The sequence below is a fragment of the Sylvia atricapilla genome, chromosome 3 (genome assembly GCF_009819655.1).
Source record: "Sylvia atricapilla isolate bSylAtr1 chromosome 3, bSylAtr1.pri, whole genome shotgun sequence".
NCBI classification, from domain to species: Eukaryota; Metazoa; Chordata; class Aves; order Passeriformes; family Sylviidae; genus Sylvia; species Sylvia atricapilla.
In genome coordinates, this window is record NC_089142.1 from 72,246,287 (window position 1) to 72,261,034 (window position 14,748).

The window sequence follows — 14,748 nt, forward strand, 5'->3', positions numbered from 1 at the left end:
GTGGATCCTGTGGTCTACCACAGCTTTGCTTCAACTGGAAAATGCTAATCTGATTTTTTCACTCCTTTATAGAAGAAGAAAAATGGAGCATTTTCAGAAGGGCAGTCCTTGTACCTACACCATCCTTTTCTTTTATCAGAACATTTCTAGTTACACAATGGCAGCAAATGTTCATTTTCTCGTCCATGACCGCAGCTCTTTGGCTAGCTGGAGCACTCATCATTATTACAACCAATCCAGGCTTGCTGTCTGTCCTCTATGACCATTACCTTCGCCACTTCACAGCAATATCAAACATATCTCTCCACTGCATCAGTCTGGTCTTCCCATTCATCCGAACTTTGGAGTTTGCCCAAGTCCGCTGCACAGCTTGCATTACTTCTAGAGTGGCCAATCCCATTGCTGAGGTGAGACAGGAGGACAGAGGTACCAATCAGTTAGAGCCAAACACTCAGTTTTGGACAGACAGGAAAACTGAAGAAGGAAAGCAATGTATTTACAGGAAAAGAACAGACAATATCAAAAAATCTGGGAGATCCTGATTTCCAGTGCCCAGCTAGGCTCAGAAAATGCTGAAAAATGGTTATTTTAAACTTTCTATCTGATTTTAAAGAAATAGAGCATAAAACTAATTTGCAGATAGAAAAGGTAAAGCATTCAATTATCACCACACTGATTTCCCCCCCCATCCCCCCTCAAATTTACAGAGCATTTTCAGTATACCTCTATGTATCCTTTTATTTGGAAGAAATCCTGGTGTCTCATACTGCATCATGGAACCCAGATGATCAGCTACACATATGAGTTCTTGCACATCAGGCTTATAACTTTCAAAATTCTGAAATAACACATCTCTTACAGAGGAGAAAAACATGCATCAGACACAGCTTGGCTATGAAAGTCCTGAAAGCATTTGGCAAACAAATCTGTGTTTTACAAATCAATATAATTTGTGTGAGAAACACTTAAACACAGAATAAAGAACACTCATTCCTCCTCCCAACCCACCGAACATACACAGCATGTCACAGTTACACCCAATCTCTCAAATTAATTCCATTTTACTGGCAGACCCCCCCATTTCAAACAGGCTTTAAAAAATAAAAATTCTCACTTTATATGTGGCTGTAACCCTGGCTGTTCTTCATAGTTTTCTATAAGAAAAGGAAGATTTTTGGCCCAGTGATCCTTGAAGTTCCCAGGAAGATCTATATCAGTATTATACTCTGTAAGTGGGGTATCCAAATGGGCATGCAAATATCTAGAATACTCTGGAGGAAAGAAATAAAGTGAAATACTGTTTGAATAAACAGTTTATTTATGCCATTACACAAAAACAGTAACCAGGTTATATGCTTGTCAGTTAAACAACATGACTTTATTAAGTTATTATTTTTAGATAAAATAATTTTGTTACCAGCCAATTTCCAAGACAGAAATAAGTCTTTTTCAACTAAGTATCACAACAGTCTACATGTATAGAAAAATGTATATTCCATTTTTTGACCTAGTTTTTAACTGTATGAACAGTAAGAATCAGTGTATCTTTTTCTTAACATACACACTCAACAATTCTCATGAGAATGTACACTGGTTTCTCTAAAATGACCATAACTAGAAGAAAGCTTGCACTTCTAAGGTCCTTGAAGCATTTAAGAAAATAATAATAATAAAAAAAAAATCCAACTTACCTCGGAGGTATTTCACTTTCAGATATTCTGGACTGGCCTTCTGTCCTGGCAGAGGATCATTTAACATAACTTTGGTCTGAGCTTTTATGCCTTCATAAAACTGTCCCATTGCAACATGGCTGAGACCTTTCATGTACTGGCACACTTCATTGTATGGTTCTAGCTGTAGACATCTCTAGGAAATTAAAGGAACAAAGCACCATATACCAAGAGACAGAAAGATTACCTTCAAATAATCCAACCTGCCTGGTCAAAAGGCAAGTGAAAAGATTTACTGATTATTAAGATCCACTTCCATCATAATTTTCTTTCAAATGCTGCTGAGCACTTAAACTGCTAGCAAACGTAAGAAAAAATATTTTCAGCTTTATCAAAGGGTGAAAAAAGCTGAAAACCCAAACCTTGTCAATGAAAATATGCTTTGTACACTTTGCTCTAACGTTATTAGCTCAATGTTAGCTGGGTGAAATTAGGCAAAATATACTCCTGACAATGTAACAAATAAATTTGGGTTAGTTATATAGATACATATTTTTCAATCATTTTCCCCATTCATCTCTTCACCACTTCATGCATTAGTACACTTTTATGTTAGTTAGCTGTTTGCTGTATGTTAAACACACAGCAAATTCCTGTTTATGATTCAGAAATGAATGCTCCAATTCTTCCAGCAATTACATGTCTTCAGATGAGTATCTCCATCTCAGAAGTTGAAGTATCTTTTCAACTACACCAGTATCTACAAATTGGGTTATAGAAGGTGAATATGTAATAATCCACATAAAGTGTTCTTCTTGGGATAAGCACAGACTCATTTGGAAAGAAATCTTATTTCATTCCTTGTTTTAAGAATATGGGCATACAAACAACATCTGCCTTTTTTGTTCTGTCTACAAAATAAGGCAATTATTTAATGCCAGCGGATAGGCAAGATTTTGGCAACATGAAAATTTTTGCAAGCGCAATGAATCACAACATATGCTGACTTTTTCACAAGAAAATACTCTAGAAGAATTTGATAAACATTGTAACTTACTTGCAGCTGAAAATTATAGACTACTACATTTTACCTTTCATCCAACATGAAAAAACCTTTAGGCTTCAAGTCAAATTATCAAGCAAGAACACAATTACCAGTTTAAAAGGGAAAAAATCAGCCAGAGCTTGGTTTTACAAACACATAAAACAGTTAAAGAAACCACCTTAGTTTTACCAAAATTATTTTTTTAATTACAAATGGTTAAATTTTAGCTTTTAAGACAGACTTTAGGAAAAAATACTTCTAGTTCATATGCACACACACTCAGAATGAAAAGCTTTGAAATTTTATTGCATCTGTTGAACCCAAGACCTCCTTAAAACATTTAAATTTTGTGTTTACTTAAGGCCTGCTTACCTTAAAATTCTTTAGTGCTTCATCTAAGCTACCATGATGATAAAGCATCATTCCTTTCAGCTGTAATGTCTGAACATGATTTTGATTCAGCAGTAAAGCCTTCTGGAAGTTCTCTGTAGCAGCATCAAAGTTGCCAAGCTCTCTAGGTGATGCCAGAACATGGAAAGAAGGCAACAGTGACAAAAAAATTGCTTGTTAAAAGGTGACTTTAAGGTGTCCAAAGGGGATAGCACTGAAGAAAAACACAGTATTAATGGAAAAATTCTGTAACAAAAGCAGTAACTTTGCAACTATTCTTCTGTGGTAATAACAGAACAGCTGCACAGAGTTTGTCACTCCCAGAAATATGTACTCTGAAATACAACCCCACAAGACTACAAATCTTCACAATCCTCAGCAGACACTAAAACTAAAAACACATACCTAAGGTATTTCTTAAGAAACTAAAGTAAAAAAAACTTCCACACAAAGCATTCTTGGAAAAAATTAACTTTTTAACTTTTAAGTACAAGCATATTTTTACAAATTTACCAACTACTTAAATGTTGATTAAGAAGAAAACATATGGTGTTTGAAAACTGAAACTAAGTAAAAATTTATTAACTGGAATTACTCCATCTGCAGGACAGCTGTACATTTAAGTAGGCAGTAGAAGCAGTCACAGAGAAACTGTCATGATAAAGTTAACATAGAAATAATATACAATTTAATTTATCATAGTCTTTCAATTCAGTACACTGATTTCTTTAAGATTATTATATTAGACAAAATTAATTCAAACAAGAGCAACTCTAGAAAAACAAACAAGATTTAGTAGTTTTAAATACATTTGCCAAAAAGAATTTTTAGCAGAACAGTGATTAACCACAGCTCTTTAGTTTCAAATACATGCATGAACAGCAAAGCCATTACATTTGAAGCAGGATTTAATAAGCTATAGCTCATGTTGTATTAAAGCCTTCCATCATTTAAAAATCATTTAGCGTATCTTAAAAACATCTTATTGGAAGCTGTCATTTAACTAACCTTTGAGTCTGGGAGACTCAAAGAGATACCAGAGACTAAAAAAACCAAAGCAAACATAGAAATTATTTATATTGAACATATCCTGACATAGCCATACCAGCTGCTGGAGCGACCAAACATCATGTATGTTTTTGCACAATCTTGTAACAAATGTGTAGAACTTAAGAGTGCATTTTAAAGAACACAAGCAGATGAAAAATTACATTAAATCTAATTCTGAATATAAGTACCTGTAGGCTTGTCCCAGACTTTTATATGCATCTATGAAGTCTGCTTTCTGCTTCAGAGCTTCTTTGAAGGATTCAATGGCTTCCTACAGAAAGGGACCGACAGAAAAAATTGTAACTTAGTACATTCATTTAATTTCAGCAACTTTCAGCTAGTAATTAGTCACTAGCTAAGGAATTAGTTATATATAAAAGATATATATATTTTTATATATATATAAAGTTATATATAAAAAGCTTTGGAAGGAACAAACAAGGCATGAATTTATTATGAAATCTATAGAGTAAAAATTTCTACATAATAAATGAAATACTGAAACATTCTTTACAGTACTGACAGATTTTGCTTGATTTTTTTTTTTTTCATCAGGCAGTAGGAATGAGCAAGTCTTTTAGTATTTTAATAGAGTTCAGAGAAAAAAATCCCTTCAGAGTTCATTTTCAAAGCTCAGTCTGGTCCCTAAGGCAAAGCAGCCTCTCCTTACAGTCTTCCTTCTTCATTCATAATACACCTCCTAAGTTTTGGAGGCCAAAAGACTCCTTCAAACCTGCACTCTGCCTTTAATTGTCTTATTGCTTTCTTTGTTATTTGCTCAGTAGGAAACATTCTCTAGAGGGATTACAGAGTAAGGGATCATCTTCACACAATAGCATGTACTGTAGCTGTTACTGTTGTGAGGAATACAATGTAATAAAAACAAAAGCTAACAAAATAAGCATGTGGTTAAAGAAATATTCCTCTTCAAAGAATCTGATTAAAAACTCAGCTTTTCAAACTAGAGTGGCTACACAAACTGGAATATTCAATACTGAGACTTAGAATTAAGGATGGAATAATCAACTACTTTATATTACTAAGGAATGCCTGAAAAGTGTCTTGAAGTTTTCAGTGAAATAAATTAGATGCCGTAAGGAAAGAATTACCGGTACATTTAGTCCATTTAGAAATCCTTATTTAGAAAAACTATCAAATCTATTCTGAGCACTACAATGTGCACAAAAATACCCATTGAACAAAAATGTAGATCAAGCACCAACAACTACTAATAAGAGTACTAATAAAGACATGGGAAGAACTTCCCCTTCCCTGCTGATTTTAGAAACTGAAGGAGCAATTATATTCTCCCAAGTTAGATATCAGCTTTCCACAAACAACATGTAACTGAAATAAATGTGCGTAAATGCAAATCTCTACCAGCACTTTCCTTGATTACTCCCTAGCTTATCTGAGGAGGAGTTTAAAATTATTTTCCTCTTCATCCCTCTCCCCCTCCCAAAACCTAGCAAATCTCCATTTCATTTTGAAATTTTTGAACCTTATCCTACAAATACTAGCAGGGTTGCTAGATACAAATATCTATCAAAGCACTCCTTAAACATGACTGTTATCACTGATCTACTGAGATTCAACAAGACCTGCAGTATTTACATATCATATCATGGAATCTTTTTTTTTTTGCTTGCACTCTTTTACCTCAAAAATCTTCCCTATGTGAAAGAAAATACATGTATCAGCACCAATGATACTTCTAATATTTTATGGAAATAACTTCAAATAAACAGTACTGTTCTACATGAACAATTATTTAATATAGATTTACCTTCAGAAGTCCTCTGTGAAAGAAGGTTAAGCCTTTATAAAGCATAGCTATAGGCTGATTTTTGTTCAGTTCCAGTGAGCGCTGAAAATCTTCATGGGCTGTTGCATAATCCTATGATAAAGAAGGTTTCAGATGACACAGAAAACACCACACAAATAAACAGGAATGTGTATTTATCTTTTCATAAAAGTAAACTACAGAATTTTGTTCAGTATATGAAGTCAGTCTCAGGGCTAAACAGCAATGAATCAACTATGAATCAGAACATCGATGAATGCACAACAAACTTCCAACTTTTATAGGAAGTGCTGTATAAAACCTAGTCAAATTAATGGAAAAACAGCTGGATTCAAACAGTGAATTGGAAGAATCAAGCAGGAAATCCGCTATCAAGTATTCCCACAATCTTCAAAGATAAAGCTATTTGTCCTACATTAAAGCTTCAAGAACAACATACACAGATCACATTGCATGTTAGCATTTTTGTAGGGTTTTTTTGCTTATTGTGAGGAGCGTTTTTTTCTTAAGTATATAGAGGACTTACTGCCTTGGTCATAACTATTTTCCTTTTTAGACTAGTGTTTATCAATACTAATTAAATGCAACTGCAGTTTATAAATAAAGTCAAACTCTTTATTCACATCCTACTCCTCAAACACAAAAGAATCTGAGGTGTGCATGCAAGGTACTTGTCCTCTGATTCTCTGCATTTAGTAGATTTGCAAATGAAATACTTGGAGAATATCTCTGAACTGTCACAAAGCCAGCTACAGGGGAATCAGGACTTTTGTTACTATACTGGTTTGGGGGTTTTTTAACTAAATAGGAAAGAAGTTCTAGAACAAAAGTAACAACTAGCACAGAAGTCAACAAAATAATGAACAACATCCCCACAACCAAAGCCAAAGAGAATCCTCAAAATCCACTAACCTCAGATATAAAGTAGAGGGTACCTCTGTGCCAGTAGAGTGTTGCTGATGGTTGTAGCTGAATAGCTTTGGTGAAATCTGATAATGCCTCACTGATTCGTCCTAGTGCGGACAATATCTAAGAGTATAAAACCAAAACACAGTTTAGAGGAGACAAACTGAATAGATTTGTTTTAGAAATACGAACATTATTCTTTTCCATGTTCAGCTGTAACAGAGTAATAGTATTTGCCAGAATAGGCTGGAAAGTTCCACTATAAATTTTGGTAATTATGGCTTTTAAACCCCTATGAAAGACGAAACCTGAAAGAATTTTTCTCAAAACTATCAGCGTACATGAACATCACCACAACTGCAGAAACCCTATATTCCAAATTAAAAACAAGTCTGTCAAAACAAAATACTCAATTTCAAGCAATTTCAACATATTCAAATGAAAATGTAATTAAAGTATTCTCCCAAGCCTTATTGAAAAAAACATTCCACCAATGGAAAATGGTCCATTTCCAATTATTTGAATGCCTTTCACATTTTTAGATCAAGGTTCACAAATGTACTAAGAGATCACTTAAAAGATTAAAGCTGTGAACATTATGGCAGCTATTATTATACAGGATGCTGACTAATATTTATACTTTTGGTTTGTCTACAAAGCTGCTTCTTGACATTCATTTTCTGTAATTTAGTTAGCAAAACAAAACCTAATTTTCAAAATAAAAATATATGCGGGTTGGAATGATTTTTAAGTTACATGAACAAATATAAACCCAAACATTGCATTTTTTTAAAAATTGGTATTTTAAGAACTACTACTCATAGATTTAGTAAGAGGGCAAAAGGTGCAAACTGTAAGCCTCAAGTGATATTTTGATTAATTTCATAAAAACTCAAATTATCTTGCTATACCGTATGTCAGAAACTGAACACTTAAACATAATATATGCCATTCCACTGGTTAGAGTAACTCTATATGGTGTATTCCTTATTTTAAAACTAAATATTCCACAAATCACACTGTTTGAGAGGAAATGTGTGTATTTTAAAAGAAAAGATGAATGTTCACAGAACACCAAATTGTAGTCATTAAATCAGTTAAGATATGATTGGAAACACTGTATAATTGCAACTTCTCCAAAAGTCTGAAAAGACATAAAAAATGCTCACTTCCGCTCGCTGTTCAAATACTTCAGGATGATCTGGCTCTAGACTAATCACCCTACTGAGCTCAAACAGAGCAAGTTCAGCATTTTTCATATCCTGAAAAGGAGGAAAAATAAACAAGGTGAACAACTGTGTATACTTAGACTAACATACTCTCAAGATCAAGGACAACTAGATTGGCTAAGTGTTTATATTAAAAGCCATTCACACCTTTGCTAAAAACATCAAGATGCATTATTCTGCAAAGAGCTGGAAAAAAACACCTGTCTGCTACAAACAACAAAACTAAACCTTGTACACATCATCTTTGCGTTGTACCTCTAATAATTTCTTAATTTAACTCTGTGAATAAATATTAGACCTATAGCTCCAAAGGAACCTTGCTTGGCAGCAAAGCTGGTTCAAGTTCCCACATGAACTCCAACACACAGGCACACTCACACCCACAGTGTTGTCATCAGCACTGTCTGCAACTTCAGCCAAGCAGTACTGATAAATGGGGTGATGTCAAAAGCATCTTCCCTATCTAAAATTTTAAATTGTCCTCATTGAAGCAGTTACTTAATTAACAGGATGGAATAGTTACTTAATTAGAAAAAAATTCAAAGTAATTATATAGCAAGTAATGTACTAAATTTCAATGATTTTTTTCTTCTTTCTCAAAGCAAAGAAATTTTGTGTTTAATATCATCTTTGTCTCTTGAAGGTACCACTCAAAAACTTTTATGAAGTGAAGCTGTACCAACACCTATCTAAACTGAGAAAAACTCATCTGATGTTAAAAACAAAAAAATATGAGAGACTTCAAGCTCTTGTCAGCACCCCTAGATAATTAAACATTGTATATAAAGAAAATTTTCAATGAGTTACTCAATTATTCATTATTCCAGAACTCTAGCAACCATTCAGTCATGACTTCAGTGATTCAACTGGCCAAAAAGTCCTACCAGGACCATAGTCAACTGCTAAATTTCTTTCCACTCAAGAAATTATTTGGGCAGTAAGTACTGTAACCAAGTAATTTAACTTCGAAATTTTTTTTCACGAATTCAAGGTGGTATACTTATCAAAAGGCATAAGCACTCAAAAAGCAATGTGAAATCAACTGTATTGGAAGAGCTGACAGTGTTCCCAAGCTGCAATAAAATACTTTTTCATTTCCAAACACACCTTAGAGATTAATTCAGTGGGACCTTATAAACCTGTCTCTCAGAGGCAAGACACTGCCTGTTATCTGAACAAGCAATTCTTTCAAGAAGCTGTGGCTCACAGCCTTACTATCTACCACTCACAACAGTGCCTTATCTTCTCCTCTGGCACTGATGTCGTTCAGCTTTACTTCCACAGTGTCGCAAAGCAAACATACCCATGGCCTGAGCATTATGATCTGCTAGATCCCTCTAGCAGATAACGCTAGGCATACAGTACATCAACCAAGGGACAGACTCCTCATGGAAGCAGGACAGCACAAAGATTTTGGGATGTACTTAACACATTCTAACTTGTCTAGTTATTCCTGTTACAGGCTCTCTTATAGCTGAGATTTAAATAATTCAGTTGGGTATTAACTAAAAAAATTATCTACTCACATGTAGTCCTTTTTTCCCATATGCTATCCCTCGTCCATAAATTGCACTAACCAGCTCTGGTTCTTCCTGTTAAACAAATAAAACATTAATTTGTGGTGTGGTTTTTTTTGTTTCTTCAATATGTAGTTAATAATAATTTTAGGTGATCTAAAGTAGTAAGCAATGAACAATCACAGCTGTGAGGCAAAGAAGTTTATTATATTACAGTCCAAACCTTCATTTGCTCACAGCTTCCAATTCAATTTAACGGAATTGTTCTGGAGTATTTGTCTGGTAAAAATGCCAAACAGAGTGCAGTTATAGTGCCAGTGACCAGAAGCTATTACACAGTGTACATTAGAATACATTAAAATACACAGTAATCATTAGAATACTCTGTTACCCAATCTTCATTAGTCATAACCTCACTGGTAATTATGTAACTTCTTCTGTCTCATGTCACTGAGATAAGAAACATACAATTTGGCGACTCAAAGCTTATTTTGTATACATTTTAAATTTGAGATTTAAAACTTGGAAGCAAGATATCGTGGCATCCTGATGAAATTTATATTCAGACAGCAACTAAAATCAAAAGTATTTTACCAAAATAGTTCTGCAAAATTCAAACCAACTTTCCTTGAGTTAGATTTGATTTTGAGACTTTCCTACTTGGGCACTTAGGAAGGACGCACTCTACAGAGTAAATCTACTGCTTGTTTGATGTCATTTACTCAACCACATTTTCCCACACAAATTCCAAGAATTACACAGCAAAACTGTTTTGTCAACACAACAATGCTTATGCAGTCAGTTTCCCTGAAAACCAGTCAGGAATCACAACATCTTCACACCTGCAAGGAACTGTAGCTGTGCTACAAAAGTTTGTAGCACAAGCCTGGTCTTATTTAATTGCAACATCTGCCAAGAAACAAACTGTTTCCCAAGAAACAAACTCAGTCGTGGACAAAACAAAGGAATATGTGGCATATCAATGCTGGCAGCTTGCCAGACTTGAGCTGCTTCCAAGTTTACATTTGGCAACATCAACAGTAGGTAACTTCCTACTTTTAATACCGTGGCTAAGCAAGGCTGTTTTATTCAGTTAAATGTTTTAATGATCATTTTATGTATTTTAAAATTGCCTTGTGAAAAACAGAGTGAACAATCATGATCCCTTTACAGCCTTTCAGGCATACTATAAGCATGGTATTGAAGCATACTTTAAACTGAGATGTGGGCACTGCAGAAGTACTCTATCACATAAACACTTCTCCCAGTATCTTTCTACAGCTGGTGTATCTTGCTTATCTTCACTTGTATTAAGTTTCCTTCTGAATAAAGACAGGAAACAATACATAAATCCAGTGGTTTTGGAAGCAGGATTTCTCATCAGGGTAAAAAAAAACCCTCACATTAAAACAAATCAAAGACAGATATCACTAAACACCTACATCAATGAAATAAAAATTAAAGCACACAAAAACCCCGAATGTTCTTGTTGTCAGGTAAATTCTCTGGAATAATTTCATTAAATTGCCACACTTCCACTCAATTTAAGAACAAGCCATTTGACATTTAAGAAAAAATACATGCTATTATTTTCAGTATTGCTTTCGGCTTGCACATGTGTACTTTAAACAGTTTAAATGAAAAGTATGTCCATGCTTCTGGATGTTCCAAGCTTTTAGCCATAAAAATGCAATACTCTGAAATCATCTTTAGTTGAATCTTATAAATTGTTGGGGCTGGTTTTGTTTTAAATATAACTACCTCCTATTTAACTGCAGAAGATTCTGAATTCTTTATTTTGGTCAGGAAAAACACCCACAAGATAAGTATTAGTTACCTTTTATTTATATATTAAACTAATCAAATCCTTACCGTTGAAAAAGGATAAAGCCAGCATACAAAATCATTTATCATTGTGAAAGCAATGTGTTACTTGCCACTTGCAATAAATTATCTGTCAGGGCTTATTTCCTCATGTTATTGGCAACATGCTGTCACCCAAAAAAATCTACTTTAAAATATCTCAGCCTACACAATAAGCAGACAATCTAAGAACCTCAGCTCTGCAGAGGTCAGGTTTCTGAAAACACATGCTTTTTTTGGTCAAAGTGCCACAAAAACTTAATGCCTATTGACGAGAAAAATACTCACCAAATAACCAAGACATTGATCACCCAGTTCTAAGAGTATGTTTATGTTTGGATGGAAAAGAAAATGAATAAACAGTAGAATAATTATTCTCATTTAAAAATCCTTAATTTAATACTTATTTTATTAAAAGCCATATGCAGCAAAGGATATTTTCATTAAGTTATTTTTTGAGGTCCAAGCAGAAAACTTACCTGCAGCATTGTTGAAAAATGCTGTATAGCTTCATCATACAAGCCGTTGCCAAACAACACGTAAGCGATTGCTAACAAAACATTAAAAATGTAAATAAAACAGAAAAAAAATCTGACTTTTTACAAATATTAAATACTACCAACCTGTAAAATGTTTAAGTTCCTACACTGCATTGAAGATTAAAATAGTCAGAGAATTCCTGAATGGCCACAAAATGACATAACTTTCCTCAGCCATTACCAAGCATTCATTAATGACTGAATTCATACTGTGCTCTTCAGAGGTGTTTTGTGGTTTGTGGGGGTTTTTTCTACTTTTTACAAGTTGTTCAGGAAAGGGCCCATGTTTGCTTCTAAAATACTTAGGATCAGGAAAGGTGCTATGATCCCAATACAATAGCCCTGGATGCTTTCTTAATTAAAAGTGCCACCTGGCTATCACTAACTATTTTTGACAATTTGGTTAGGGAAATTCTACTTGTTTGTACACATACTTCTAAACTTAATTAGTTCACAATACGGTTTTCCTTCATTTCAATTACCTCGAAATACCTCAACTAAACTGATTTCATTATTTATAAAATTGAAACTGAAAAACAACTGAGTCTTTACCTATGTTGTAATTATGAAAAGCTTTCAAGTTCTTGCACATCCCCCCATTTTGAAGTGGAAGCCAAGTGTTTGAAAAAGAAACAGGCCATTAGAAACACATTCCTGTAATCTCCACAAGATATAAAAGCACAGTCAAATCACAAGACTGAAAAACAGTAGTTGTGCTTGCATGACTGGAGATCAGTTCTGACAGCTGAATATCTCAAGACTGTTTCATGTTGCATGTTTTAATCTCTCACAATTCTTAACTCTGAACTAAGCTCTGTCTACACTGTCAACAAAACCCAGTATCTGCAAACCACAGCTATGAAAGTTAGAGAGAACTTTTCCCCAGGCAGTTTGTTCATAGAGCTGACAGTGAGCAGGATTTCACCTTTACCCACTTACAATGAATTTAGCAGTCATTCAAACAGAATGGAAGAGGCACTCTTAGCTTAGAGTGCTTGAGAAGAGATAAATAAAGTCGGTTGAAGCAAAGGCATTATTAATAGGACGCAGACACTTGTCTTTCAGGCAGGCAGAGCCACATTGTTTTGACAGTGTTGCTAAGAACAGTCCATTAAAAAAGGAAAGCAGTTAAATGAAAGAGAAATAAAAAATATATTTAATACAGAGCTTGCCTCATACTCGGAGCACTTCTACTATGAAGAGGGAAATATTTGTGTGCAATATAAGCTTTCTCCTCAATACATAAAAAGCTTCACTTGGCACAAACACTTACTATTGCCAAAAAACAGAAAAAATGGGCAGGGTGAAGGACAGGATGAAAAGCTCTTCAATTTTTGTTATTTCATTCTTCTTCAAGACTATGCAGTTATTAGTATCATCTTTAGGGTTCCAATTGCAGAACACAGAAAAGCTGAGAAGTAAAATAAAGTCAATTCAACCATTCCAGTATTAACAAAAAATGTGGAGGACAAAAGATAATCAAGACTTATATTGTCACTCAGTTGTCTTGCTGATAAGGACTGTATTTAGTTTACACATGACACTTGGAAAAATGCCAAACTGAACTGGGAACTGTCTGTAAAGCCATGGCAAGTGGTTGACAGCTAGTAGCTGATACAGTATCAGCTTCTTTTTAAACAGTATCTTTTTGATTTTTTTAATATATAATATTACAAAAATACTTCATTGTGAAAAAAAATCTAATGGTTAACAATGGCCCATTAGCCAAAGTATTTCAGCCCCAAAAAATCCTTCAGAAGGCCCCATATATTCTGTGCTACTTTTCCTCAGAACAGTTATAAGTAGCATGCACAAACAAGAAGGACCCAGCCCGGCTCCTCACACCACAACATCCTTGGACTAAAGGCCAGCCTACATGCCAAACATGAGACCTTCTAGCACAGAAGTGCTTCCAAATCTACAGAACAGATACTATAAGTATCAGATATTTTCATCTGAACAGAAGTTTGGTATTCTGTGCAGGATTCTATGAACATAGCTAAGTAGTCCAGGAATATGAAAAAAGATTAAGCCCCCAAATTTTCCTGAATAAATCCATGAAGGTAGAAACTATGTCAAACTAAACTTTCTAAACTGTTTTAAGTTCATTAGAGGGGAAAAAAATCTCCCTTTACTCTTGTATAAAAGATGGTCTGCTGCCTTCCTTGACACACATCCTCAACAACTTTTTCCCACCTTGTAATACCTCTGCATTTGAAGAAGCAGTGTAACTCTGCTTTTGAGTCCTTTGAGAAAAGTATTTCCTGTTCATTTACTTGAAATTGCCCCATTTTTTTGTGCTGAGTGTGCAGCCTAGGATATAATTCAGAAACTCTTCCTGCTGTGTGTAGGTTTTGATAGGAGGAGTGTGGAGACAGGAAACACATCCAAGATTTATGCTTCATAGAAAGCATATTGCATTGGTAAAATTTTCTGAATGTTTGAACAGTTTTAGTCATCAATAATCACAGAAAAATGGAAACAGGAAGTAGTTGAGCGTCTTAAAAAGGATGTAATCAGAATTCTTTTTGAACAGCTGCTTAAGCAGACACAGTGAAGAATGTTAGTGAAGAAAGCAGGAAAGGTTTTTAGCAACAGAGCTAAGTTTTGCTTTATACAACCAGAGAAAACTTGCTCTATTTCCAGACTTATTAAGATTGATTTGAAGTTAATGCATCACTCCAATCATCAATTTTCAACACATTTAGTGCTACTAATTAGCACATCATTCACGT

General features: G+C 34.5%; 1 protein-coding gene across 2 annotated transcripts in view; it reads right to left on the reverse strand.

Annotated features, from left to right (window-relative positions):
* Window positions 1-14,748, reverse strand: part of TTC13 (tetratricopeptide repeat domain 13) — a 38,788-nt gene that overhangs the window by 17,059 nt on the left and 6,981 nt on the right. For both annotated transcript variants that reach the window (XM_066315766.1, XM_066315765.1), the window contains exons 4-14: window positions 11,954-12,024; window positions 9,621-9,686; window positions 8,035-8,127; window positions 6,872-6,988; window positions 5,942-6,052; window positions 4,344-4,426; window positions 3,088-3,229; window positions 1,692-1,866; window positions 1,115-1,271; window positions 724-854; window positions 270-402 (exon numbers count right to left, since the gene is read on the reverse strand). In XM_066315766.1, coding sequence (XP_066171863.1) covers window positions 270-402; window positions 724-854; window positions 1,115-1,271; window positions 1,692-1,866; window positions 3,088-3,229; window positions 4,344-4,426; window positions 5,942-6,052; window positions 6,872-6,988; window positions 8,035-8,127; window positions 9,621-9,686; window positions 11,954-12,024 — 1,279 coding nt within the window. The remainder of the gene's footprint in view (window positions 1-269; window positions 403-723; window positions 855-1,114; window positions 1,272-1,691; window positions 1,867-3,087; window positions 3,230-4,343; window positions 4,427-5,941; window positions 6,053-6,871; window positions 6,989-8,034; window positions 8,128-9,620; window positions 9,687-11,953; window positions 12,025-14,748) is intronic.